The 25,526-nt window shown below is 44.2% G+C and overlaps 1 protein-coding gene across 1 annotated transcript in view; it reads left to right on the top strand.

Moving 5' to 3' along the window:
• The window catches only part of rpgrip1l (RPGRIP1 like), a 213,131-nt gene that overhangs the window by 143,801 nt on the left and 43,804 nt on the right, over positions 1–25,526 (top strand). The window contains exons 21-22 of the mRNA XM_078210885.1: positions 1,146–1,278; positions 6,786–6,865. Coding sequence (XP_078067011.1) covers positions 1,146–1,278; positions 6,786–6,865 — 213 coding nt within the window. The remainder of the gene's footprint in view (positions 1–1,145; positions 1,279–6,785; positions 6,866–25,526) is intronic.

Below are 25,526 nucleotides of genomic sequence, written 5' to 3'. Positions count from 1 at the left end.
ATCTACTGGTTCCCCTTATCTCTGCTGCTCATTACCACCTCAAAGAATTCGAATAAATTTGTTGGGCATGATTTCCCCTTCGTGAAGCCATGCTGAGCCTGCTTGATTATATTATGCATTTCTAAATGCTCTACTATTGCATCCTTTATAATGGACTCTTAACATGTTCTCAATTAAATTGTTAAGCTAACTAGCCTATAGTTAGTTACCTGTTTGTTATCTCCCTCCCTTTCTGAATCAGGGTGTTACATTGGCAGTTTTCTAATCCTCTGACATTTTTCCAAAGCATAAGGATTTTTGGAAGATTACTACCAGTTATATTAGCTTTTGTCATTGATCCGAGTTCAGCCACCTTCCTGCTTTACAAGAATTCCATAGAAATTTGATGTTGAGGTGCACTTTGTTTTAGAACTGGTTGCACTTTAGGCCTTGTTTTTATACTCTTTGCCTCTCCTGTTTCAGGAATAAGTCTTAACCAGTTTATTTAACTGATTGCCCCAATTAATTACCTAAGCTACAGCAGCTTCTCTCACTTAGGCGAGCATGGTTTAACTCTCCTTAAATCTGAAAGATGTGTAAATGCCTACCCTTCAAATTAACCCAACTGAACAGTTGGTCTTACCAAGGAACTACCAGCAATTTGTACCAGATTTTAAGAAGGCAAGAGATTAGGGGAGGCATTGGCATAGTCACTGGGTTCGAATCCCACCACGCGAATTTTGGAATTTGAATTCAATAAAAATCTGGAGTTAAAAGTCTAATGATGACCATGAAACCATTGTTCATAGTTGTAAAAACCCATCTGGCTTACTAATGTCCTTTAGGGAAGAAAATCTGTTGTCCTTACCCAGTCTGGCCTACATGTGACTCCAGACCCAGAGTGATGTGGTTGATTCTTAACTGCCCTCTGAAATGGCCTAGCAAGCCACTCAGTTCAAGACCAATTAGTGATGGGCAATAAATGCTGGCCCAGCCAGCGACACCCACATCCCATGAATGAATAAAAAACATTAAGATTTATTCTCCTAAACTTTCACACTTATCTCAACTCCCAAGCTCCACTCTCCGCAGCTAGCGCTCTGTACAATAAAATCATGTTCTTGTAAAAAAACAACTGCCTTAAATACCATGTTTTAAATACACAGGTTGTGACAGACATAGAGGTGGAAAATGGACAGACTTCAGAAAGTGAAGAGGAGAGCTCAGTACCTTCAGCAGAACCAGCTTCAGTTATTTCAGAAGGAACTGAAAAACTAGATGAAACAGAACCTGGCGAAGGTTGGTACTTTAATTTATTAATCTTATTTACAAGATTTCATAAAATTGTCTCGGTGATGTACATTGTAATAGAGCAGATGTAAAGAAATTCTTTCATAGCATATATACTCCAAGTTTTTTTGGGATCAGTGGATTTGGCATTTTTGTTACGAGTTATGTGAGTTTGGACATAGCAACAACTAGAAGGCATGGGTTTTAAATCATCAATTCACAACAAGTCGCAGATTAATAATGAATTGATTTTCCTCCAGAGTGGTGGATTTGTGGAGCAGACTGCTAACAAATATAGCTGGTTGTGAGTTGTTTAACACATTCATAAAAGAGCTGGAAAACTAGAAATAAAGAACTTGCGCCTTGCCAGGTTTGAAATTTTTGATAAAATAAAAATGAGATGAGATGCTCAAACATTTCAAGAGGCACAATGATTCTGTACTATAGTCTGGGAGGAAATGGATTTCTGATTATTATCGGGCCAAGGTTCAAAGGTACAGATAGAGAGGTAATTTGGAGATTTATAACTTCTGTTTTGGGGATCTTGGAGCACCGATGTGAAACTTTCCCATGGGTGATTAAACTGGTGAAAATGAGTACATGATAAGAGAGAAACCACAGGATCTCTGGAAGGAGCTGGTTTATCAAGGTAAAGAATCATTTTTTCCCCATTATCTTATCTGGTGAATATTCTTTATTACTGACTTGTCTCAAGACCGTTTTATGTGATTAGAGCTGCGCTAAATTTGCGTACAATTCTGAAACTAGTTAAGTTATTGATACATTTGAAGAAGAAATCATTATACAAATTGTGATATGGAAAGATGAAAGCTAAGGTTTTGCTCATATTTAGATTTGATAACTGCAAACAAAAAGAGGAATTCTGAGGGGAAAATATGAAAAATAGCTTAATCTGTACGTGGGTAAATAGGGAAAATAAAGATTCTTCATCCAAATGAAACTTTGATATGAGGTAAACAATACAGTATAACTGCCTAACTACAAAAAGGCCTTGTGTAACACTATAACATTTTTGAGCAAATAATTACTGCTTTCTTGTGGTACACCTGCAAGGAAGGGAAACCTGCCATTTTTAACATTCTGGCTTATAAGTGACTCTATAGTCCTAAACCAATGGATTGACAGCTAAGTTGCTTCAAGTGGCTGCTCAGTTGCATCAAACCTCTGATATCTAATGATGGACAATGAATCCTGGTTGTGTTGTCCACATTCTAATTATCATAGAATCATAGAATCCTACAGTGCAGAAGGAGGCCATTCGGCCCATCAAGTCTGCACCAACCACAATCCCACCCAGACCCTATCCCCATAACCCCATGCATTTTACCCTAGCTTGTCCTCCTGACACTAAGGGGCAATTTTTTTAGCATGGCCAATCCACCTAACCCGCACATCTTTGGACTCCGGGAGAAAACCGGAGCACCTGGAGGAAAGCCACACGGACACGGCGAGAACGTGCAAACTCCGCACAGACAGTGACCCAAGCCGGGAATCGAACCTGGGTCCCTGGCGCTGTAAGGCAGCAGTGCTAACCATTGTGCCACCGTGCCACCCCATAATTAATAATGAAAAAAATTCTAATCTGGAAATGACATTTGTTAATGGCTATCACCCAGGAGATATCAGCCAAGTGTTACAATCTATTATCTTTTCCAATGGAGGAGCCATGAGACAGTCTGAAATTGGATGTTATAAACAATAATTAGAAGCAAAGTGATTTCCTTCAGAACGAGCTATTGCTCCAGTGATGTACAGCATTACTTGTGCTCTCCCAGAGTGGGGAATATTATAGACCGGCCCTAAGGGAGGCAGGGGTGCCAAATAGGGCCAGGGCCATGGGGGCCTGAGAAGAGCCAAAGTAGCAGGAGTCTGAGAGGAACTGAGGCTGGGGCATGGGAAGAGGGTAGGGAGAGTGAGGGAGTGGGGAGAGAGTGCAGCTGAGAGTGGGAGTGACAGTGTGAGTGGGGATGAGAGTGTGTGTGGGTGAGAGTGTGTGGCTGACAGCGTGAGTGATATTCGGGTGTGTAATAATTCTGCCAAGGCCAGTCTTCCATCATCAAAAGCCCTTCAATGATAACACAACAAAGAGCCACATCCGCAGCTTACAGCATGCAAGTCAATACCTGAGGACCTACAGAATACTGGTATGAGTTGAAGCAACAGATTTTAACCCCACCCGCGCTGCTCACTTCCCATTAGGCAAGCCTCTGCTTGCTCAGTAAGGGAGCTTCTACTCTACGAAGCATATGGGGAGATCGATTGATGACCCCCCCCCCCCCGCCAATGCCTTTCGTGGCTATCTTAACATGTCTCCCCCACCCCACCCGCCCTCCCCAATTAGGTCCGTTTTTCCCTCAGTACCTCTGCAGTGACCGTTTAGCGTTCGGTCTGAGGTCTATCAAAGGCGGGGCTAGATCTGGCTTTGTGAGTCAAATGGGGAACCTTAGTTTCCTGAGGGAGCGTCGCTTCAGCTAAGATGTCCGCTTCCTTTGGTTCCATCTCGGTGTCGGTGTCTGTGTCATTGGCGTCTGGAGATGGTCCAGGTATTTTTTTTTACAATTTTGCCCTGGATTTTAGCCTGGCAAGATACTGATCCTGTTTTCTTCATAATAATCCCAGGGACCCAACTCTGAAGTTCCTTACGTGAACCAAATCACTTACTTTAAACGCTCTTTCTGCCCTTGCAGAATTGTGATTCTTTTTCTGGTTTTCTTGTTGGGACTGCACCAGGTTTGAGAATAGTAGGTACAATCTTGTATGAAGCCACTATCCCATTAGACGTTCTGCTGGGGTTATTGCTGTTGTTGTGTGAAGCGTAGTCCTATCGTCAAACAAAAATCATGCCAATGTGGTCTCCATGGATGCTGCTGGTTGTTTTCTCATGCCATTTTTTAAAGTTTACACCATCTGTTCCACCAGTCCATTAGATGATGGGAGATAGGGTGCTGTTCAGACGTGTCAGATAGGAGAGCACAAAGTTCTGGAATTGACTGCCAGTAAAGTGCATGCCATTATCAGAAACGAGGACTTTTGATATTCTGTGCATGCAGAAACTTCGTCATAATTCCTAATTCATAGTATGAGAGGTCGTGGGGCCCCATTTGGTGTACCTCCAACCACTTGGGAGTATGCATCTGTCATAATTAAAAACATGGAACCCATAAAGGACCCAGCAAAGTCCACGTACATATACATCCATAGCCTGCCAGGTCACTCCCATGGATGTGGGGAGGCTGACGGATAGAGTTTTTGATTTTCTTGGCATAGGTTGCACTGCTTCACCAAGTCCGTGATGTCTGAGTCGAAGCCAGGCCACCAGACATAGCTCCTAGCCAGCATTTTCATCTTTGATACCCTAGGCTGGTATTATGTAGTTCCGTTAATATCAGACGTCTTCCTGGATGAGGGACAACTACTTGGGACCCCCAGAGAATGATCCCATCCTCAGCACTGAGCTCGTCTTTTTCAGTCAAATAGGGTTTCATTTCTTCCAAGAGTTTTTCTCGGAATCTACCATGTAGGATTATATGCCTTACTTTAGACAAGATTGGATTCTTTTGTGGCCAGGCCTTGCGGACACTGGCAGAGTCTCCCAAGAATTTAGGGCCATCATGACTTCTTCTAATGCTGGTAGAGGAGCCAGACTTGTGGGCAACAGGAGGCGACTCAGTGCATTCACGTTGACTATCCAGGTTCCAGGGTGGTGCTCTACAAGGTACTCATAAGCCACAAGTAATAAGGCCCAATACTATTTCCGGGCAAAGGCAATAGGGGGAATTATCTTCTTTACAAAGTTCCAATAAGGATTTGTGATCAGTAACTATTATGAAAAATCTGCCAAAGACATATCGATGGAACTTTTTCACACCAAACCTTCTTTCTTGATCTGAGAATACCTCCGCTCGGCATCCATAAGATTCTTGGATGCATATGCGATATCAAATTTGGAAACCCGATTGACTGTTAGTTTAAGTCCCCACAGAGATTGACTTACCTTCGCTTACCAATCTGTCTCAGGATATTTTGTTTAGAGGCAGTCTGAATTTGTAATGTTCTGCTAATTTTTGTAACCTGACCAGAAATTCGGTGACAGGTTGCCCAGGGGTTTTTAAAGTTTATTTATTTGTGTCGCAAGTAGGCTTACATTAACACGGCAATGAAGTTACTGTGAAAATCCCCGAGTCGCCACACTCCGACGCCTGTTCGGGTACACTGAGGGAGAATTTAGTATGGCCACTGAACCTAACCAGCACGTCTTTCGGACATGGGAGGAACCCGGAGCACCCGGAGGAAACCCACAAAGACACCGAAAGTGCAAACTCCACACAGACAGTGGCCCAAGCTGGGAATCGAATCCAGGTCTCTGACGCTGTGAGGCAACAATGCTAACCACTGTGCCACCGTGCTGCCCTCATTCACTCAAAAGGGCAGTTAGTATTCGATAAAGCCCACATGGAGATCAATTATGATCCCCATGCCCTTCGTGGTCATTAGTGATTGTGTGAAAGTGAGTGTGTGGGTGACAGCATGAGTGACACTGTGGATGAGAGTGAGCATGGCGGTAAGGGTGAGATGGTGAGTGTGAGAGGATGTGAGTATGTGAGTGAGAATGGGGTGTGAGTGAGTATGAGGGTGAGATTGAGGGGTGGGTGTCGGTGTGGATGGCTGTGGGTGAGGAGGGTGAGGTTGAGGGGGTGAGGGTGTGGGTAGCTGTGGGTGAGGGTGGGTATGGGTGAGGGAGTGTGTGCTCAAATTAAAAATGGTAAAATAAGGTAAGGCTTGGAAGTATTTGTTGAATACAGAACATTTTATTATAATAAATTTAAGACATAGAAACATCTTTTAAGTTTGTTTTTGTATGTCTGTACCTATTGTGCAAAATAATTATTTTTTGTTGTTTAGCTTTTCAATATAATGTTTCTCAGGGTTTCTTTCAGTACGCTTGGAAGATCAAAAGGGTTTTTTGGCTGGAAAAGTTTGGGGAGAGTACAATATTTTTTTTCTAAATTATGTAACAATTTCATTGTTTCATTGTTAATTTTTCTGCTCTCGGGAGCAAGATAAAGTGATAACCGTGTGTTCTTGTGTGTGTGTGTAATTACTATGATTGTGTTTTAATGTATGCTTCATATATGTTGACTATTGTGGCTTTTGCCTTTATGTAGTCAATTGTATCATAGGCTGCAATAAAAGCTGCTGTCTACTACAGCTATTAACTTCTGAGGCATTTTTTGGGCAGGTATGCAAAACCTAAAAGTGGTTTGTAAATCTATTGTGATTTACTGAAGTACTTAACTACCATCCATGTTTTTGCATGTTCTTTAAATATAGTCATAAAGTAACAGTCATTTACTTTAGTCATAATTTTATATGAAGTTATTTAACTGGGTGATTATATTTCTAATCACAATATTGTATAGCCATCTGTTCCTACTATAAACATCTGAAAGATCATCAGTCTATTGTTTTTCACAGTAAATTTCTTTCTTACTTAGTTGACGATGATGTTGAGGAATCAATAACAGATAGTGATGACTGTATTGTCCCGGGCCAGCTGTCAACACATAGAAAGCAGGTTTGTCTATTTCTTTTAAGGTTTGAAATTTGATCCTGGAAGCTGTGGAATGTAATGTTAATGCAAGGCAATATAATGATTGAGAAAGATGTACAGTACTGATCATTTGACATCAAATGACTGAACCTTTTTAAGTTTTTATTGCTAGTCAAGGGAAGCAATGAGTGAAAAAAGAATAAAAGTGGATTACACAAAATGACAGGTGAAAGGAAAAATAATGACGTCAAAATGCAAGGCAAACAATCAAAAACTTGATTTAATTGAAAGACTCAAGAAAAGTTGTTTCTTATTTGGAATGGCTGTGCACCCATTGTTGCCATCCTCCTTTATTTCAACAATCAGCATCTGCTTTAGAAATAAAAGGAGAATTCTACCTTGGCGTTCAGGAATGATATAATCACAAAACATATCATACGTTTAACTTTGCAGTGACATTTCTGTTAATTAATCTGAGTGGTGTTGAATCAAAAGGTTGGATTAAAAGTAATAGAATGTTTGATGGCTGTCAATTGTCAATCATGGCAATCAATATTACAAAATCATTGGGGAATCGATTCTCTCAGCCCACTGCATTGCTTTTGTAGCTGGGCACCTCGGCCTCCACGAGTCTCCAGCAGCTGGATTTCTGCAGCTCCATGCCAGAAATCGACACGGAGCTGCATAACATATGCAGATTCTAATTTAAATATGTTTTAAATAGCATTAGTGGGCCTGAGACTGAATTCTCCGGGCCTGCTAGCCTCTCCTCCCCGTCCAGGAGTGGTTCACTCCAGCGGGGTTTAGTATAGCTGTCCATTTTCAGTGCCAGCCTGGTCCCCTGGCACTGCTGAGGAGGAATCATGGCACTGCCCACCAGGCCGCAGGCAGTGCCAAGGGGTGGGACCTGATGGGGCAGGGCCTCTGCGGGTGAGATCAGGTGAGGATGGGGGGGTCCTGCTGCCACTCTGCATTTGGGCTGAGTGGCAGCAGGACTTCAGGAGTGGCTTCAGGAGAACAGTGACCATGACACCACACAACCCTGCCACAGCAACCTCTGCAAGACGTGCCGGTTCATCGACACAGATGCCATCATCTCACGTGAGAACACCATCCACCAGGTACACGGTACATACTCTTGCAATTCGGCCAACGTTATCTACTTGATACGCTGCAAGAAAGGATGTCCCGAGGCATGGTACATTGGGGAAACTATGCAGACGCTGCGACAACGGATGAATGAACACCGCTCGACAATCACCAGGCAAGACTGTTCTCTTCCTGTTGGGGAGCACTTCAGCGGTCACGGGCATTCGGCCTCTGATATTCGGGTAAGCGTTCTCCAAGGCGGCCTTCGCGACACACGACAGCGCAGAGTCGCTGAGCAGAAACTGATAGCCAAGTTCCGCACACACGAGGACGGCCTCAACCGGGATATTGGGTTCATGTCACACTATTTGTAACTCCCACAGTTGCGTGGACCTGCAGAGTTTCACTGGCTGTCTTGTCTGGAGACAATACACATCTTTTTAGCCTGTCTTGATGCTCTCTCCACTCCCATTGTTTTGTTTCTTAAAGACTTGATTAGTTGTAAGTATTCGCATTCCAACCATTATTCATGTAAATTGAGTCTGTGTCTTTATAAGCTCTGTTTGTGAACAAAATTCCCACTCACCTGAAGAAGGGGCTAAGAGCTCCGAAAGCTTGTGTGGCTTTTGCTACCAAATAAACCTGTTGGACTTTAACCTGGTGTTGTTAAACTTCTTACTGTGTTTGGGCTGAGTGACAGAGAGAGGGAGGCCAACTATCAAGGCTGGCCATGGGGGTGGGGGGGGTCAGCCTGCTGGGGGTTCGGGGCTCTAGGGGAGGGGTCAGGACTGTGGGGAGGGGGTTCCGCACTACGGGGGGGGGGGGGGAAGACCAGGAGATTGGGGCTGTGGGGAGTAGGGGGGGGTGGTGGGGGGGGTGGTGCGAAGATAGAGACTGGCCCGGACATGTTCAGGGTTCACAGGTAAGTGGAACTGATTCGCTTCAGATCAACCATGATCTTGTTGAATGGCGGGGCAGGCTCGAAGGGCCAGATGGCCTACTCCTGCTCCTATTTCTTATGTTCTTATGTTAATTGGGCCGTGGCAGGATTGGAGGGGCAGCAATGCGGGGTTGCGAGGCTGGCCAGCAATCAAGCTGGCCAGCGATCAGGAGGCTGGCAGTGTGGGGCCACTGTGCATGCCTGACCTCGGCGCTGACGAATTGACGCATGCGCAGTGGCCCGCTCAGCGCTATGTTGCCAGCCCCTCCAGCAGGAATAGGCCCTGCCCACTGAATTTCAGAGTGTGGGAGATTCATTTTGAAACTCCCACTGAAAAAAACAGCGGGATTTACTCCAGGTTTTACGCATATTTGACACTTAGACTCAAAATGGTAAAATCGCCCCCTGAGTGCTGAATCTGGGTGCAATTCAGATCCAACTTGTAAACCTGTTCTCAGGCACCCCCGTACGCACTTAGCCTGAAAAAAAAGTCATGAGTCTGAATTGCGTTGTGGGTGGGGCTTATCGCACCTGAAACGCTGCTGCTCCAATCGGAGCCTTCAACTGCACATGCGCAGTAAAAAAAAATTTTTTAAACGTTCCCCTGTCACATCACTCCCGGCCGCAAAAAGCTGATAAAGCAGCCCGGGAGCAATGGCCCCCACAGATATCGCCCCACCCCCAAAATACAACTGCCCCCCTTATCCACCCACCCCCCCACCTACCCAGACCGATCGCGACCCCCTGCCCCCCATTCCCCCCACTGATCACCTGCAGAGTGGCAGCGGACCCCCCTGCCACCCCCCAACCAGAGAACCATCTAGCCTCCCTCCTCTTCCCCCCCCCCCCCCTCCACCAGAGAACGATCTGACCCTCCTTCTCCCTCCCCACCAGAGAGCGATCTGGCTTCCCCTCCTCCCCTCCCCCCCTCCTCCCCTCCCCCCCCTCCTCCCCTCCCCCCCCCATCTCCCCTCCCCCCACTTCCCCCACCAGAGAGCGATCTGGCTCCTCCTCCTCTCTCCCCCTCCGTTCCCCCACCCCCAAACCAGAGATACATCTGACCTGCCTCCTCCTCCCTCCCCTCCCACCAGAGAATGACCTGATCCACCCGTCCCTCTCCCCCCACCACCACTCTGAGTTAGAGAGCCGTTGGAATCTCTGAACTTATCTCTTCAGATGCTGCAGCACCTGAAACAGACCTTTGCTGAGCACATCTGTTTCGTGCCAAATCTGGACGGGTGAACACAATGGTAAAGGGAGAAATGCCAGTAAGTTTGGGCGTCCAGCTCATTAAGTCAATTTAAATGCATGCAAATGCACTTAAATTGACGTCGCGCCTGTTTCAGGCACGGTTCAGATCGCAGCCATTTTCGGGCCTCGGTAAAATGGGCATCTGTGCAGACGCGGGCGTTTATCATGCTAATCACCCCATGCCTGACTTTACCAAGTTTTCGCACCCGAAAATGGGCACAACGCAATGGTGAAATCGGGCCCTTAGAATTTGTTTTGGGAGAAACACCCCCCTGATTTTTCTTTAGTTCAAATTCCATTGTTGCTTGTGAAATGGGTTTGCTGCTATAAATATGTGCAGACTTATTTTTGAAAAGTAACAATGTTCGTGGTTATATTTTAAAAATAAATTAGAAACTTTTTTTTATTTTGACAAGTGAGCACTTCCTACTAAATTTTCTTCGATCAAAAGTTGAGCTGATTATGGGTATGGTTCTCTCAACGTTCCTGCATTTGACAGTTAATAATGGTCTGTACTAGCTAAAAGGAAATTTTTACCGCGGGAAGTGCTGCATTTCATAGCTGAATTGGAAAAGTATCATTGAAAAGGTCTTGCAAAAAATGACCTCTGATGCTCTCTGTATACATTAATGGCTTATTGAGCTATCAGTTACAGAATGTATCTCTACCTAAGCTTGTTGTCTTTATTGAAAACAGCTGATTGATTCATTTATCAAGGCTAAGTGCAGAAGGTCATTTGAACCATTCCTTTTCAATGATGTTCTAGCCGCTTGCATGTCCTGCATTTTTAGCATTAGGTAATATAACGAGCCACTTTAGTCAATAACCATTCCTGATTGGCTTTCAATCCCCATCCAGTCCTTAAGTAAAGTACGTCTAACATCTCATTATGTGACCAGCTACATTAAGCAATTGCCCATGGGTGATTGGCTGTCACTCGACTTCTCTGTCTCCAGAGGGGTATAAAAATGTCACCACCAATTTCAAATAGTGGCACAGATGCCTTTTTAACTAGAAGAATCCATAGGATATTTAATTACATGTTCAGTGCACTAAAATATCTAAATTTATGACATTTTAAAGTGAGGAATTACTGACTTCATAGCAAAGTAAAAGCCTATGATATGTTACTATACCTGTATTGTTTCGAATAGGAATTGGACATGTGCTTACAATTGTAACGTCTTAATCTATCCATAAGAAAATAGAAAATTAAATAAGAATAGTAACCCTTATTTGTTTTGAATTTTAAATTTACTCCGCAAATGTAATTTATATAGAGCTGAAATGGATACTAAAAATGTATTTTTATAATAAAAACAAACTACTTTTAGTCGAGTGAAGAGGGTGGGAGACTGAAAGGTGAAATTCTGTCAGATAGTAAGTGTAATTATAGGATTAAAAACCATGTTCTCCTGTTGACTGCAAGATAATGAAAAATATAAATTTTCAGGAATGCTTAAGGTGTAGAACCCAGCAGATCTTCTAATTACACAGTAACTCAGCAGATCTGCAATTACATGGCAATTTGCAATGCATACTGAATTGTATTTTAAATGCAAGTATGTTTTCATGTTAAGTGTTGTAATTAAAGCAGCTTGCCAATTATAGTATTATACCACCAGCATATCACACACACTTCAGAGCTATTTCTTAGATGTTTTGATCAAAAAATAAATCCAACAGGTTTTCTAGACCATACTTCACTATAGATCCTGTCTTTTTTTGCTGCCTGTGATGTATAATTAAACACAGATTACTTCATTTCATTTACAACATTTATGAGCTGCACTTTGTCAGAATGAAATGCTTGTCCCCTCCTTTCCTCACCAAAGTGGCGTAATTAGTGTTAGCATCTTCCTTAACAGTCTACATAAAGTTTAGTGCTTGTATTAAATCAAGTCATTAACATAATGTGCTGTACAATTTGCCCCTATCTCTTTTCGTTTCCACTACATCAAAGCTCTTTGGAGCAGCAGTGTAATTGGGCCGTGCCAGCTTGTCAAGTTCAGTCAAGCTGATGGCTGCTTCTCCTCTGAAAAGCTTCCAGGCATAATAATTAATGGAGAAGAAAGTCAAGAAAATGTAAAAATTTGGACTGTTATCTATGAATATTTAATGTATTTGAATAATTAGAAGTTAAGATTATCAATTTGATGTATAATACATTGATTAAAAGCTGTGTGCAGGGCCCAGAAATAGATATAAAAACAGACATTTGAATTCTGTTGGCAGTACTTAAAAGCAGTCTACACTTATGCCTGATCACCATATTCTCAAATTGAAGTAACGAACAATGTATTAATGATTTTGTAATCATTTGGTGAAAAAAGACATTTATTGGAAACATCATCGGATTCCAAAAATCATAAAATATGCATTTCTTTGAGGAAGCTAACAAATTTTGTTCCTAATTCAACATTGTGTTGAACATTTTTGCTTTTATCGAATCATAATAATTAAAACGATAATCCAACACATCTTTCCATTGTGAAGCTTTTGCCAATTTTAAAGCTGGTTAAAAAAACTCCTGTAACCTGTAAATTTACTTTTGTTGTGTACTCTAAGAATAAACTTGAATATTAACTCTGGATTATGACAGAGCTGTTGTTTTCAAAGGTGTAAATCTTAACAAGATTTACAGACTGATGGGTGTTTTTATTTACTGTTTGTCTCTTGATATCCTTACCAAAGATAGAAATTTGCTGTATTTGGTACAGAGACTCTGAATGGGCTATCAGAAGTTCTGCTTTGAAATCTTGGTACTCATGAAGGACTTTTGAAGCACAGAAAGCCATCTCAGCCTTTTGACTAAGATGAAGTGTTAGATCAAGCCCGGGAGGAGGTGCATTGCCTCATCCTGTCAGCTTGAACCTTGTTTTCACTGAGCCCAAGGTGGGATGCAAGGTCTTGTTTTGTCAGTTTGGATTTTGTTTGTCCCTCATGTGGGGACTATGATTGAACTTGATTTGAATTGGCTTTTTTGATTAGGAATAAAATACCGAAAGGTACCAAAAAAAACTTGTCATTTCTTAATCCAACCTGCAGCTTCTTACAAGAAATGGAAGTATATCACCCAGGCTGGACTCACTCTGTAACCTCCCAAACAATCTTAACTGACTTTAAATTCCCACCTGAACGTAATTACTCATTTAGATCCCAATCATTTCTAAATCAGGGAGCTGCATCATAAATTGATGCAAATTGGAATACAGACACCAGAAAGTCAATTGTTGAACTTTTGTAAATTAAATGTTGCACAGGCCATGTGAAAGAAAGAAAGAGACTGCAGCAGTCGTTGTTCTGTCCAGGATACAGAGCCACGGTTCTGTTTAAGTTATGAAAACAGTCCATCAAAATGGGATCAGTTCTTTTTATTTTGAACCAATATGTGAATAAACGTTGTGCTGAAACAACAGATGTGTTAAGATTCACTGCAATATAGTTCACTGTCTCACTATGTTGCAGAACAAAACAGCCTGAAAATTCAAAACAAACTTTTACTCATTTGTTAGCTCAGCATAAAAATTGAAAGGATACAATTGTGAAAGACACAAATATCTGGCCCAGATTGTAAGAGGATTCTATTTTACTTTAAAGGGCAATGTGAGTCAACTCCCACAAAAGTAAAATGCCCAAACTCCTTAAGGAAGTGATTGATGATGCTGAACCCAAGGTATTTGTGCCAAACCTAAACTTCTGGAACTGTTTTGAAAAATATATTTTGAGTACAATTTCGCACATTTTTGCTAACTGGTGTCAAAAGCATTTTTTAACCAAGTAACAATCATTTATTTTCCTTGATTTTTCTGGGGCAATGGGCAGTGAGGCTTACAAAACTCTTAATAGAATCCAACTTTGATTCCTTATGAACTGAGCTTCTATGCTACTGGAAGGGAAGTATTCCAGCTTCTTTTTCTTCATCTAGTATTCTTTATCTCTGAGCAACTTAGCTGAGTCCAGCAACATTCCCTGAAGGAAAGTCAAAATAAGCATATTAGTTGAGCTCCAAATCAAACTTGTCTCTTTGATGTTGTGTTATTGTCGGCACCTTACAGACACAGTTTGCACTCAAAAGTGTAGAGATTTGCACTGCTATTTATGGATGCCGTTTCGTGCTTGCATTCAAGGGAAAACTGGCTGGTTCTTCCGGCATAATGACAGCTTTGTTCTGTATTATATATGATAGTCAGCTCCCTTCGGTCTTTCAAGTGTCAGGCATCAAACTAATAAAAGCCCTGCCTCCCAAGTTTTGAGAACATGGGATACCAATAGGCAAAAAATATCACCCCATAAAAATGACAGCTGGAGCCAGGGCATTATGCCAAGAGTGAAAATGAGGAATCTAGGGAGGCCCTCAAGATACCAAAGAAAAAGGAGGGTAACTAAAATCAGAAAATGTTTCAATTATTCCCAGCAATTTAAAATGACACCTATGTGCGAAAAGAAATCTACTTTAGTGGGGAACTTTTTCAGCAGGTAAAAAGAGGAGGCATGGAAGGGAGTATTGGGATTTCTGAGGATCATTGAAATGAAATGATTTTTAAAATAAATAAACCATCTGAATGCACACAGGTCTGATAGAGTAAAATTGCTGCTTCTTATATGTTCAAAATTAGTTGATTTTAGGACACTAAGAACACCGAGGGATGGGGCAGGAAACTATAGTTGAGGTAGAAGATCAGTCACTATCTTATTGAAAGGTGGAGCAGGCTCAAGGGGTCGTAAAGTCTAAATTTGTTCCTATTCCTTATATATTATATACATATTCTTATGTTCTCTTTCACATGGGACCAATAATCAAATTGAATTTAAAAAACTATTATAGTGATTTATTTTAAGTAAACAGTTTGATGAATATCGGGACGTTTTTCTAGAAGGTTTCTAGTTTATGCTGCAATTGAAATGCCATACCCATGTGTCTTAACCTGGCCGAGTACCTAACTACTCTGTCCACACAACCCCACTCTTGTTTCTTCCATGTGCTATTAAGTTGTTCTCCAGGTTACACAGAGATGGGGTTAGTCTTTATGATAATTGGTGGGTAAATCAGATTTAGGTCAGCAGACAAGTACTGATCTACCATTGTGCTTCATGTTGTAGTTTTACTGTTTAGTTTGCTTGTCCAATCAATACATATGTTATTCCTTTAAGTATATTATATACATGATGGGTGTGATCTACTGGCTCGCCATGCCGAATGACTGGCGTGGCAAGCCAGGAAGATAGGGCAAGAGGCAAAAAAGCAGGGGGTCGGGGGTGTAGAGGTGCTTTTCAGCGGAGGCTGCTTAGGAGGCTCCCCGCTGGGCGCCATGGCCTCTATGCGTCTTCCAGATGAAGATTTTCCATGTAATCAGCTCTGTGCGGAATTAGAGAGGCCAATTGTGGGGCGGGGCCTATCGAGGGAGCAATCGGTGGGGGTGGCTCCTGCTGCCACTCTGCATAAGGATTGCAGGCAGAGGGAGAGAAGTGGAGGTCATTGGGGCTTGCCTGGAGAGATCCAGGAGGCCAGTGATCGGAGGATGGGGGGGTTGGAGGGACAGTGATGCGGGGTCATGGGGCTGACATACACCGATCTCCGCTCTGACAATCGGCGCTTGCACTGTAGCCTGCTCAGCACTATGCTACTGCTCTCTTGGGTGGGGATAGGCTCCACCCACTGATTTTCAGTGTGAATCTCGCTAGGGCACTCTGCAATGCTTAGAGTGTGGGAAATTCATTCTGAAAATCACCCCAGAAAAATCGGCGGGGGTTACTCCAGTTTTCACGTGAATTCGGCACAGAATTTTTTGGGAGAATCGCCCCCTGGGTTTGCGCCCAACTTCTCGACTCTCAATCCGGCCCCTTTTGCCCATGGAGGGCACAAGGCTGATTTAGATATTAATGATAATGAGTCCTGGACGCAAATGTCCTGGCTCATTTACCTTAGTCCTCACGCCGGTCAAGGTCCTCACCAGCGAGGATTACAGATGATCCCCAGATGGTGCGACCAGAGGCTATTAAAGCCCTGCCTGGGGCCAGGGCTGGGCAGTACCCTTGGGGCAGTTCCATCTTGGCACCCTGGCATTGCCAGCCTGGCACCCTGGCAGTGCAAAGGGGGTGGGGTCTGATGGGCAGGGCTTGACGGCAAGGCAGGGTGGTAAGTCCGTAGGGGGGGGGGGGGTGCTGACCGTGGGGGTGGTGATTGGGGAGAACCACAGATCTCTCAGTATACTGTCTACACTGTTTTTTTAATTCATTCATGGGACATGGGCATCGCTGCTGGCCAGCATTTATTGCCGATCCCTAGCTGCCCTTGTTCAGAGGGCAGTTGAGAGTCAACCATATTACTGTGGCTCTGGAATCTCATGTAGGCCAGACCAGGTAAGGACGGCAGGTTTCCTTCCCTGAAGATCATTAGTGAACAGCGTACACTATATACTGGGAGATGGGGGCACCTGCGCAATGGCACCCCCAGAGCTCAGCAGCCAGCTTCTCAGGTCTGAGATTCTTCCCTTCCCCCCCCCCCCAGGTGAGAATCACATTACGGCTTCTGTATTGCACAGAGTGCCATAAATTCCCATTACTTAACTGCTGAAAAAACTGGCAAGAAAACCTACCATTTTCTCGCCCGTTCTACACTCTTTTTTTGAGAAAACTCCATCCAGCATATGGGGGGACAAATCCGATTTGCGCCGGGCATTAATTGATTTTGTATCTTCCTGGCCGTTTTTTACTGGTGAGAACGGCTTTTCACCCAGAAAGGGTGCCACGCCTATTTGCATAGGATTGACTAAATTTAAATACTATTAATAAGACCGGGACAGCTCCTTTGGCATCCCCCCGCGGATGCTTCCCCTCTCATTGGCAAGACGTCACGCTGGCGAGAATCACTACTGGTCTGTAGTAGCAGGAACCAGGCACCAGGGGGTATCGGAGACCATTGAAGTCTCCGGGTGGTCAGGAGCATGGCATTGCACGATGATTCGGGGGCTTATGCAAGGGTGATTTCTACAAAGGGGGGGGTGGTTGTCAGGGGGGGGGAGGTCTATGCAAGGGGGCGATCATGTTGTGGGGCTATGCAAGGAGGGGTTTGGGCAGAATGGGTGCTGTGGTGAGTTGTGGAGGGAATTATGACAGGGGTAGGGGGTATGTCAGGGGATCCACCAGGTCCTGATGCCCCGATACCAGGGACCCGTGTTGGTGTGGGGATGACAATGCTGCTGATGATTGGAGGGGTTAGTGGGAGGAAGTCACTAAATTCTCTAATAGGTCGGGGCACCCTGCAGCCGGCTTCCCCGGCATACCTAGGCCCCTCCCCACTGGCGCAAAGCTCCCAGCTGTCAGAAAAACTGTCAGAGTGCCAGAAGGTTGCAGTACCAAACTCACCCAAAAGACCGGTGTGGAACACTTCTGATTTTAGACTTTTATGACACTTTGAGGATGAAATCTTCCAACTCTTCACACCGGCGGGATCGTCTGCTCCCGTCAACGGTGCACCCCTGCTACAAGGTTTCCCAACGGCCTACGGTGGAATCAATGGGAAATTCCGTTGATAACGGTGGGAGCAGAAAATGCTGCTGCCAGCCAATGGCGCGCTACTCCTGCCCCTGAGAAATGTGCTGTCAGGAAGACAGAAAATCTCGCCTCGAATCTTTTGGGAAAATTCGACCCAATATACATGGTCCTACTGTGATTTTGGTTTATTGTGTTCAGTGTTGTGCAGAGGTGTTTTAATTTTTAACAAGAAGTCAACTATGAATGATCCAATAGACTCTGAAAAGTTACTTGACACTACCTACATAGTGAGTTGCTATCAGCTTTCTTATTGGCCAACTTCATCAGTGGTAGTCTTGGCAAATGATGCTTGGTCAAGCATTTTGAAATACCCTACCCAGAATGCATTCTATGCCTGTGCTTCCCTCAAGAGCCTCCTCCAAATGATCATAGAATACATCATAGAATCCCTACAGTACAGAAAGGCCATTCGGCCCATCGAGTCTGCACCGACCACAATCCCACCCAGGCCCTACCCCCATATCCCGACAGATTTACCCATTAATCCCTCTAACCTATGCATCTCAGGACACTAAGGGCAATTTTTAGCATGGCCAATCAACCTAACCCGCACATCTTTGGACTGTGGGAGGAAACCGGAGCACCCGGAGGAAACCCACGCAGACACGAGGAGAATGTGCAAACTCCACACAGACAGTGACCCAAGCCGGGAATCGAACCCAGGTCCCTGGAGCTGTGAAGCAGCAGTGCTAACCACTGTGCTACCGTGCCGCCCTATTCAATGTGGAAAAGTATTGATTCATCAGTTGATGGTGCAGGTAGTTGCTGACCAGCAGAAGGTTTTCTTGACTTTATTTGATCTGAGTGCATTTTGAGAAGTAGAGAATCAATGCAGAGGACTATCAAGAACATGCTACTACCTTTGATGGGTCTATCCTGCCAGTGCAACAGGCCATACATAGCAGTGCAGATGAAAGAGTATGAGAAATTTACTGATAGATGTGATTCTGTGAAATAACTATTTGAGTCTGGGACAGGTTTCCCAGATTGGGGGTAAATGCCCATATGTTAGCAAGAAGAATTTTGTAGGGTTGATTGCCTTAGCCTTTTCAGAATGAAATGCTGGGTTGTTACTGCCAGGCGGTGTAATTTTTTTTCTTGCTATTGTACTTCATTGGTATTGGCTAGCCTTCCACAAAGGGCATTAAGATCAAGCACGTGGTATGGAACTGGAATCATATTGAGGTCAGGCCAAGAAGGGGAGGCAGACTTCCTATCTTGAGGAATTCAGTGAATCAGTTGTTTTTTTCAGCAGTCTGGAAGCTTTCATATTTTGTAGAACATAACTATGGAATAATTGAAGTAGAAAATAACAAACAGGACAAGAAAAATAACGAAAGCATAAACACTTAACCAATGAGGGGAAAGAAAATAGAACACCAGCTCAATAGTCAACAGCCTCAATGTATATGATAGACACAAGAAATGTTATTCTAAAGATTAATTTAATGGCAAAGCTCAGCAGTTGACCCTCAACATAGCTATTTCAGGATGGAAGGTAATTTATCATAGGGAATTGGGTGTGCTGAATGAAATTACATACACAAGCAAACATTGACTTGAACCAAAATAATTTTCTCTGAAATTTTAATTGATATCATATTTATTTAACACCACAGATATAATTCTTCAGAATTTATTACTACTCACTGCTGTTCAGATTTATCAGAGCAGTTTGTGTGATTTGTGCCTTAAATAGACCAAATGATGGATATCAGTCTCATTGTGCACTGTATTTACATTAGATGCTCATAAGTACTTTCAGAAACTGGTGATAGATAGACCCTATAAATTAAGTGCATGTACTATTCATTTAAGTACTGACAGCCTTATACTGTAAAACATTAAATACATTTTGAACATCAACCTCCCACCACACACTCTACAAAACTACTTCGAAAGAAAACTCAAATTGAAGTTTACACTTTTATTTGAACCAATATAGTCCTTTATTATATTTGGTTTTCATGAGAAATCTTAGGAATTGTTTGGAGAATTTTAACATGGGCATGTCCAGGTGAGGTTTAAATTGGAAAAAATTTCCGAGCACATTGGGGAGCCAGCTCAACTTGCCAGCTTCTGGATTTTACAGCAGTCGGACTAGGTGGATAGCCAACCCACTCCAAAGAGTTGAGTTGGCATTTTAAATATGTTAATGAGACTGGGTTCCCAGGCCTTGGAAAACTTGGCAGCGGAAGTAAGACGAGAACAACTTTGTGAGAATTTGCGCCTTTACATTGATGCTTGTGAGTAAGAAGCAACCTAAATTCTGCCACCACATTTCCAACCAGCCCAAGTTCTTCCAACCACTGAAAAATCCTAGGACTGGGAATCACAGCTGCTTCCCACTACCTGACACCAGGATCTGGAATTGGACCTGCATGTTCATGCAGCCTACTCAAGAGTGCTCCCTGTCCAAATGAAAGCCAAGCCTGTCATTAAGCCAACTTCCAGCTGGGAGTTAAAACTCCACAGTATGTATGAAAACCCAGACTTCCAGGTTTCCTGTTTGAAACTCTATCCCAACTCCTATTTAACCTGTCCTAGTAAAATATAAAGCCCTGCAATTCTTCGAAGACATGTTGCACACAAAAGACATAAAAATAATAAGATTTCAGAATAAAACAGTTCCAAGGTGTATGGTTGATTTGATTTGATTTATTTTTGTCACATGCATTAACATGTAGTGAAAAGTATTGTTTCTTGGACGCAATACAGACAAAAACATACCGTTCATAGAGAAGGAAACGAGAGAGTGCAGAATGCAGTGTTACAGTCATAGCTAGGGTATAGAGAAAGATAAACTTAATGCAAGGTAATTCCATTCAAAAGTCTGACAGCAGCAGGGAAGAAGCTGTTTTGAATCAGTTGACGTGACCTCAGACTTTTGTATCTTTTTCCTGAAGGAAGAAGGTGACAGAGAGAATGTCCGGGGTGCGTGGGGTCTTTAATTTTGCTGGCTGCTTTGCTGAGGCAGCGGGAAGTGTAGACAGAGTCAATGGATGCGAGGCGTAGATTTGCATATGAACAGGTTTTAACGTTTTTGGCATTGAAATTAAGGAAGGTCTTTACGAAAGCCAAGAATCTTTCTGAGGTAGCTGGAGAGACAACTGTCCAAGCCTTTCTTTTCTGCTGTAATGATGATAACTCAAGAAGCTTGACACTATCCAGGACAAAGCAGCCCGCTTTATTGGCACTACATCCCCAAACATCCACTCCCTCCACCACCAGTGCAGCAGTGTGTACTATCTACAAGAGGCACTGCAGCAATTCACCAAAGATCCTTAGACAGCACCGTCCAAACCCATGATCACTTCCATCTAGAAAGGACAAGGGCAGCAGATACATGGGAATATCACCACCTGCACGTTCCCCTCCAAACCACTCACCGTCCTGACTTGGAAATATATCACCCTTCCTTTGCAGTCGCTGGGTCGAAATCCTGGAATTTCTCCCCTAATGGCATTGTGGGTCAACCCACAGCACATGGACTGCAGCAATTCAAGAAGGCAGCTCACGACCACCTTCTCAAGGGCAACTAGGAATTGGCAGTAAATGCTGGCCAGCTGGTGACACCCATGTCGCATGAATGAATTAATGGGTGTTGCCATTGACCAGAAACTGAATTGGGCTAGCCATATAAATACTGTGGCGACCATAGCTGGTCAAAGGCTAGGAATCCTAGGGCGAGTAACTAACCTCCTGACCCCTGACAGCTTGCCTACCATCTATAAAACACAAGTCAGTAATGTAATGGATACTCTTCACTTACCTGAATGAGTGCAGCTCCAACAACACTTAAGAAGCTTGACACCATCCAGGACAAAGCACCCACTTAATTGCTACTCCGTCTGCAAACATTCAATCCCTCCACCAGTGACAAACAGTGGTAGCCATGTGTAACATCTACAAGATGAACTTCAGAAACTCACTAAGGTTCCTTAGACAGCACCTTCCACTCCCATGACAACTACCATCCAGAAGAACAATAGCAGCAGATACCCGGAAACACCACCACCTCAAGGTTCCCCTTCAAATCACTCACCATCCTCACTTGGAAATATATCACACTTTCTTCACTGTCACTGGGTCAAAATCGTGGATTTCCCCCCTAATAGCACTGTGGATATACCCACACCTCAGGGATTGTAGTTGTTCAAGAAAGCAACTGACCACCATCTTCTGAAGGGCAACTAGGGATAGACAAATACTAGCCAGTGATACCTACATCCTGTAAATGAATTTTTAAAAATGCAGTTTTGAGGTTACTATCAGATCAACCATGATCTTATTAAATAGCAGAACAGACTTGAGGGGCTGAATATGCTACTCCTACTACTTGTTTCTATGTTCTGTGATTACATACCAGCAGCACATGCAAAGAGTGGAAACCTTTCCTATTGGTAAATATGACTGGCTGTTGTCAGGGAGCTCTCCAGGCCACATGTGCAGTCAATAGCTCCTTGCATTTGTGGGAAACTTGCAATTGCTGCAAAACCCAACTCTCTTGCTTTTGGGATTCAGATGGACTTGGACAAATTGGTGTGCTCTCCTGAACATCTGTCACCTCCCAGGTGTACTTGTTTGTCACTGACTGGGAGCTGTCACATAGATCCCCAGAGGATTCCTGGAAGGAACCACTGGCAAACAACTTTAACATTGTGGTGACCTTTAATGCCACCGACATGGGATTGCCTCCAAGTCCTTGCAGCTACAGGTCCTCATGCAGAAGCTGACAGATGTGAGAAACCACATTCTGGAACATCTTAAGACACCCCGACATTGTTTTTCGCTTATCTATGGATAGGTGCACTGTCTGCGATATACCTGTCGCTGGGCCAAAGCTCGCCGTTGCACTGCGTCCTGGTCGCCATCACCCTGATGTATTGAGGCCCCACTGCATAGGCCATTATTCCTCCTGGTCTTGTGCCAACCTAATCCTCACTAGTTTACTGAACATATTCTTTTTAGAATTCTCTCCATCTCTGAACCATCAATCCAGTGCTAAGCCCTGTACCTGGCTTCTGTCTAGATATGGGATCGCCACCACACCTCTTCCAGGAGAACAGCATCCTGGAGGACCAGAATTAATGTTCTCCCTGCTCATACAAGACTGTGGATAGCGACATTGCTCTTTGACTGGAGCAATGACAGCCTTGTGCGAGAACATTCCCTCAAAAACTATTCAGCTTGCTTCATTACCCTCCAGCCTCTATTAAGAGGCCTTGGCAGCTTAGAAAGACTTACTATATGAGCTCTATCTGCCATGACCATTTACCTGGAAGATTGGAGATTTGGGGCGGAATTTTACGAGAATGATTCTCAGTGTCCAGCTAGCGTGAAAACTCCCATTTTCACACCCAATCTTGAGTTCTCAGCCATTGAAAAAAACGGTGTAGACTGTTTATAGCTGCTGCAGGCTGTGTCATAGAGTCATAGAGGTTTACAGCATGGAAACAGGCCCTTCGGCCCAACTTGGCCATGCCACCCAGTTTTTACCACTAAACTAGTCCCAATTGCTCACGTTTGGCCCATATCCCTCCACACCAATCTTACCCAGGTAACTGTCTAAATGCTTTTTAAAAGTCAAACTTGTACCATCTACCGTGCCTCTACTATTACCTCTCGCAGCTCATTCAGACACTTACCACCCTCTGTGTGAAATAAATTGCCCCTTTGGACCCTTTTGTATCTCTCCCCTCTCACCTTAAACCTATGCCTGCTAGTTTTAGATTCCCCTACCTTTAGGAAAAGATGTTGACTATCTATCTACCTTATTTATGCCCCTCATTAATTTATAGACCTCTATAAGATCACCCTAAGCCTCCAACGTTCCAGGGAAAAAAGTCCTAGTCTATCCAGCCTCTCCTTAAAGCCTATGCAGTGAGGCCTCAAGACATCAGGGTGATAGCGACCAGGGCCCAGTGCAACGGTGAGCTTTGGCCCAGTGACAGGTATGTCACAGACAGTGCACCTATCTATAGATAAGCAAACCATCAAGTCCTGGTAGTATCCTAGTAAATCTTTTCTGCACTCTTTCTAGTTTAATAATATCTTTTCCATAAATGAGTGACCATAACTGTACACAGTATTCCAAATGTGGCCTTACCAATGTCTTCTACAACTTCAACAAGATACCCCAACTCCTGTATTCAAGCTGTGATACAACCAGAAAGGATGCATTTTATGTTGTATCTGTAAAGGTTGGAGAGAGTCGTAGCGGACATGCTGGGCCCGATTCTCCCAAAAAAATTCAAAGTGCTGAATTGGCGAGAAGAATGGAGTGATGCACAATTATTTTTTCAGTGCAACTTCAGACTCGAATCTCCCACACTCTGTGCAAAGCAGAAGTCATAATCGTGAATGTCACTAAAAGTTCGGGGGCGGGGCGTATTCACGCCAGAGTCTGATAGTTCTGGGCCTCAGCACATGCACAGTGGCCCCAAACTGTCAGACTGCAGTTTCTGGCCAACTCGATCACTGGTCAGCTCGGGACCCTTGCATTGTTGCCCCTCACAACACCCTCACGGCCCGATCGCGGCCCGCAAAGCCATTCCCCCCCCCCGCGACTCCCCCGGCAGACACCCGACCTCCCCCACCCCAAGCCCGGCCTGATCGCTGACCCCCTCCAGCCCCGACCGATCCTATCAGCAGAGTGGCAGCAGGACCCCTCACCCCCACCGATTGCCCCATTCACAATAGGCCCCATCCTCTTAGCTCCTCCCCCTAGGTCCTGCCCCCTTGGCACTGCCTAATGCCCAGTGGGTAGTGCCAAGGTGCCCCCTGGGCATGGGCGTTTTGCCCCTTGGGCAGTGCCAGGGGGCACAGGCTGGCAATGCCAGGGTGCCTATGCCCAGGGGGCACCACCCCCTTGCCGCCCAACCCCGAAAGGCCCCAATTGCCCCCCCCCCCTTACTCCGGCGGGGTCTCCCACTAGTTTCCCGCAAGTGGGGAGCTACTCTAAGCCCTGCCGGAGTGAAATACTCTTGGCAGGGTGGGAGATGCTATCGGGCCCGGAGAATTAAGTCCCAGGCCCGATAATGACATTTAAATAAAATTAAAAACAGATTTAAATCTCTTACAAAGAAAAGTACAGCATAGGAACAGGCCTTGTGGCCTTCCAAGCCTGCGCCAATCATTATGCCTGCCTAAACTAAAACTGCATGCACTTACGGAGTCCATATCCTTCCATTCCCATCCTAGTTGCCCCTTAAATGCTGCTATCATACCTGCTCCCACCGCCACCCCAGACAACACATTCCAGACATTCACCCCCCTTTGTGTAAAAAAACTTACCTTGCATATCTCCTCTAAACTTTTTCCCACCCATCTTAAACCTATGTCCCCTAGTACTTGACTTTACTACCCTAGGAAAGATCATCTGACTATCCACTCTGTCCAGAACCTGTCTTCCTGCCAGTTTCCAGCGTGGTCTCGACTGCGCCTGCTCTCTGGCTGTGGGAGACACGCATGCATCGGGAATGCATGCACGAATCCTGCAAAATGGCCGACACGTGCATCTCCCAACCCGACGTGCCAAAAAACGTGCGCGTCGGGATGGGAGAATTGGGCCCACCAAATTTCCTTAGTCTTCTGAGAAAGTAGTGGCGTTGGTGGGCTTTCTTAACTAAAGTGTCGATATGGAGGGACCAGGACAGGTTGTTGGTGATCTGGACACCTAAAAACTTGAAACTCTCGACCATTTCTACTTTGTCCCCATTTATGTAGACAGGGGCATGTCCTCCACTATGTTTTCTGAAGTCGATGACTATCTCCTTCGTTTTGTTGAAATTGAAGGAGAGGTTTTTGTAGCCACACCAGTTCACCAAATTCTCTCTTTCCTGTACT

Source organism: Mustelus asterias, chromosome 4 (genome assembly GCF_964213995.1).
Source record: "Mustelus asterias chromosome 4, sMusAst1.hap1.1, whole genome shotgun sequence".
Taxonomy (NCBI): Eukaryota; Metazoa; Chordata; class Chondrichthyes; order Carcharhiniformes; family Triakidae; genus Mustelus; species Mustelus asterias.
The sequence above is the reverse complement of the archived record's forward strand: the minus strand, read 5'-3'. Positions and strand labels throughout refer to the sequence as shown.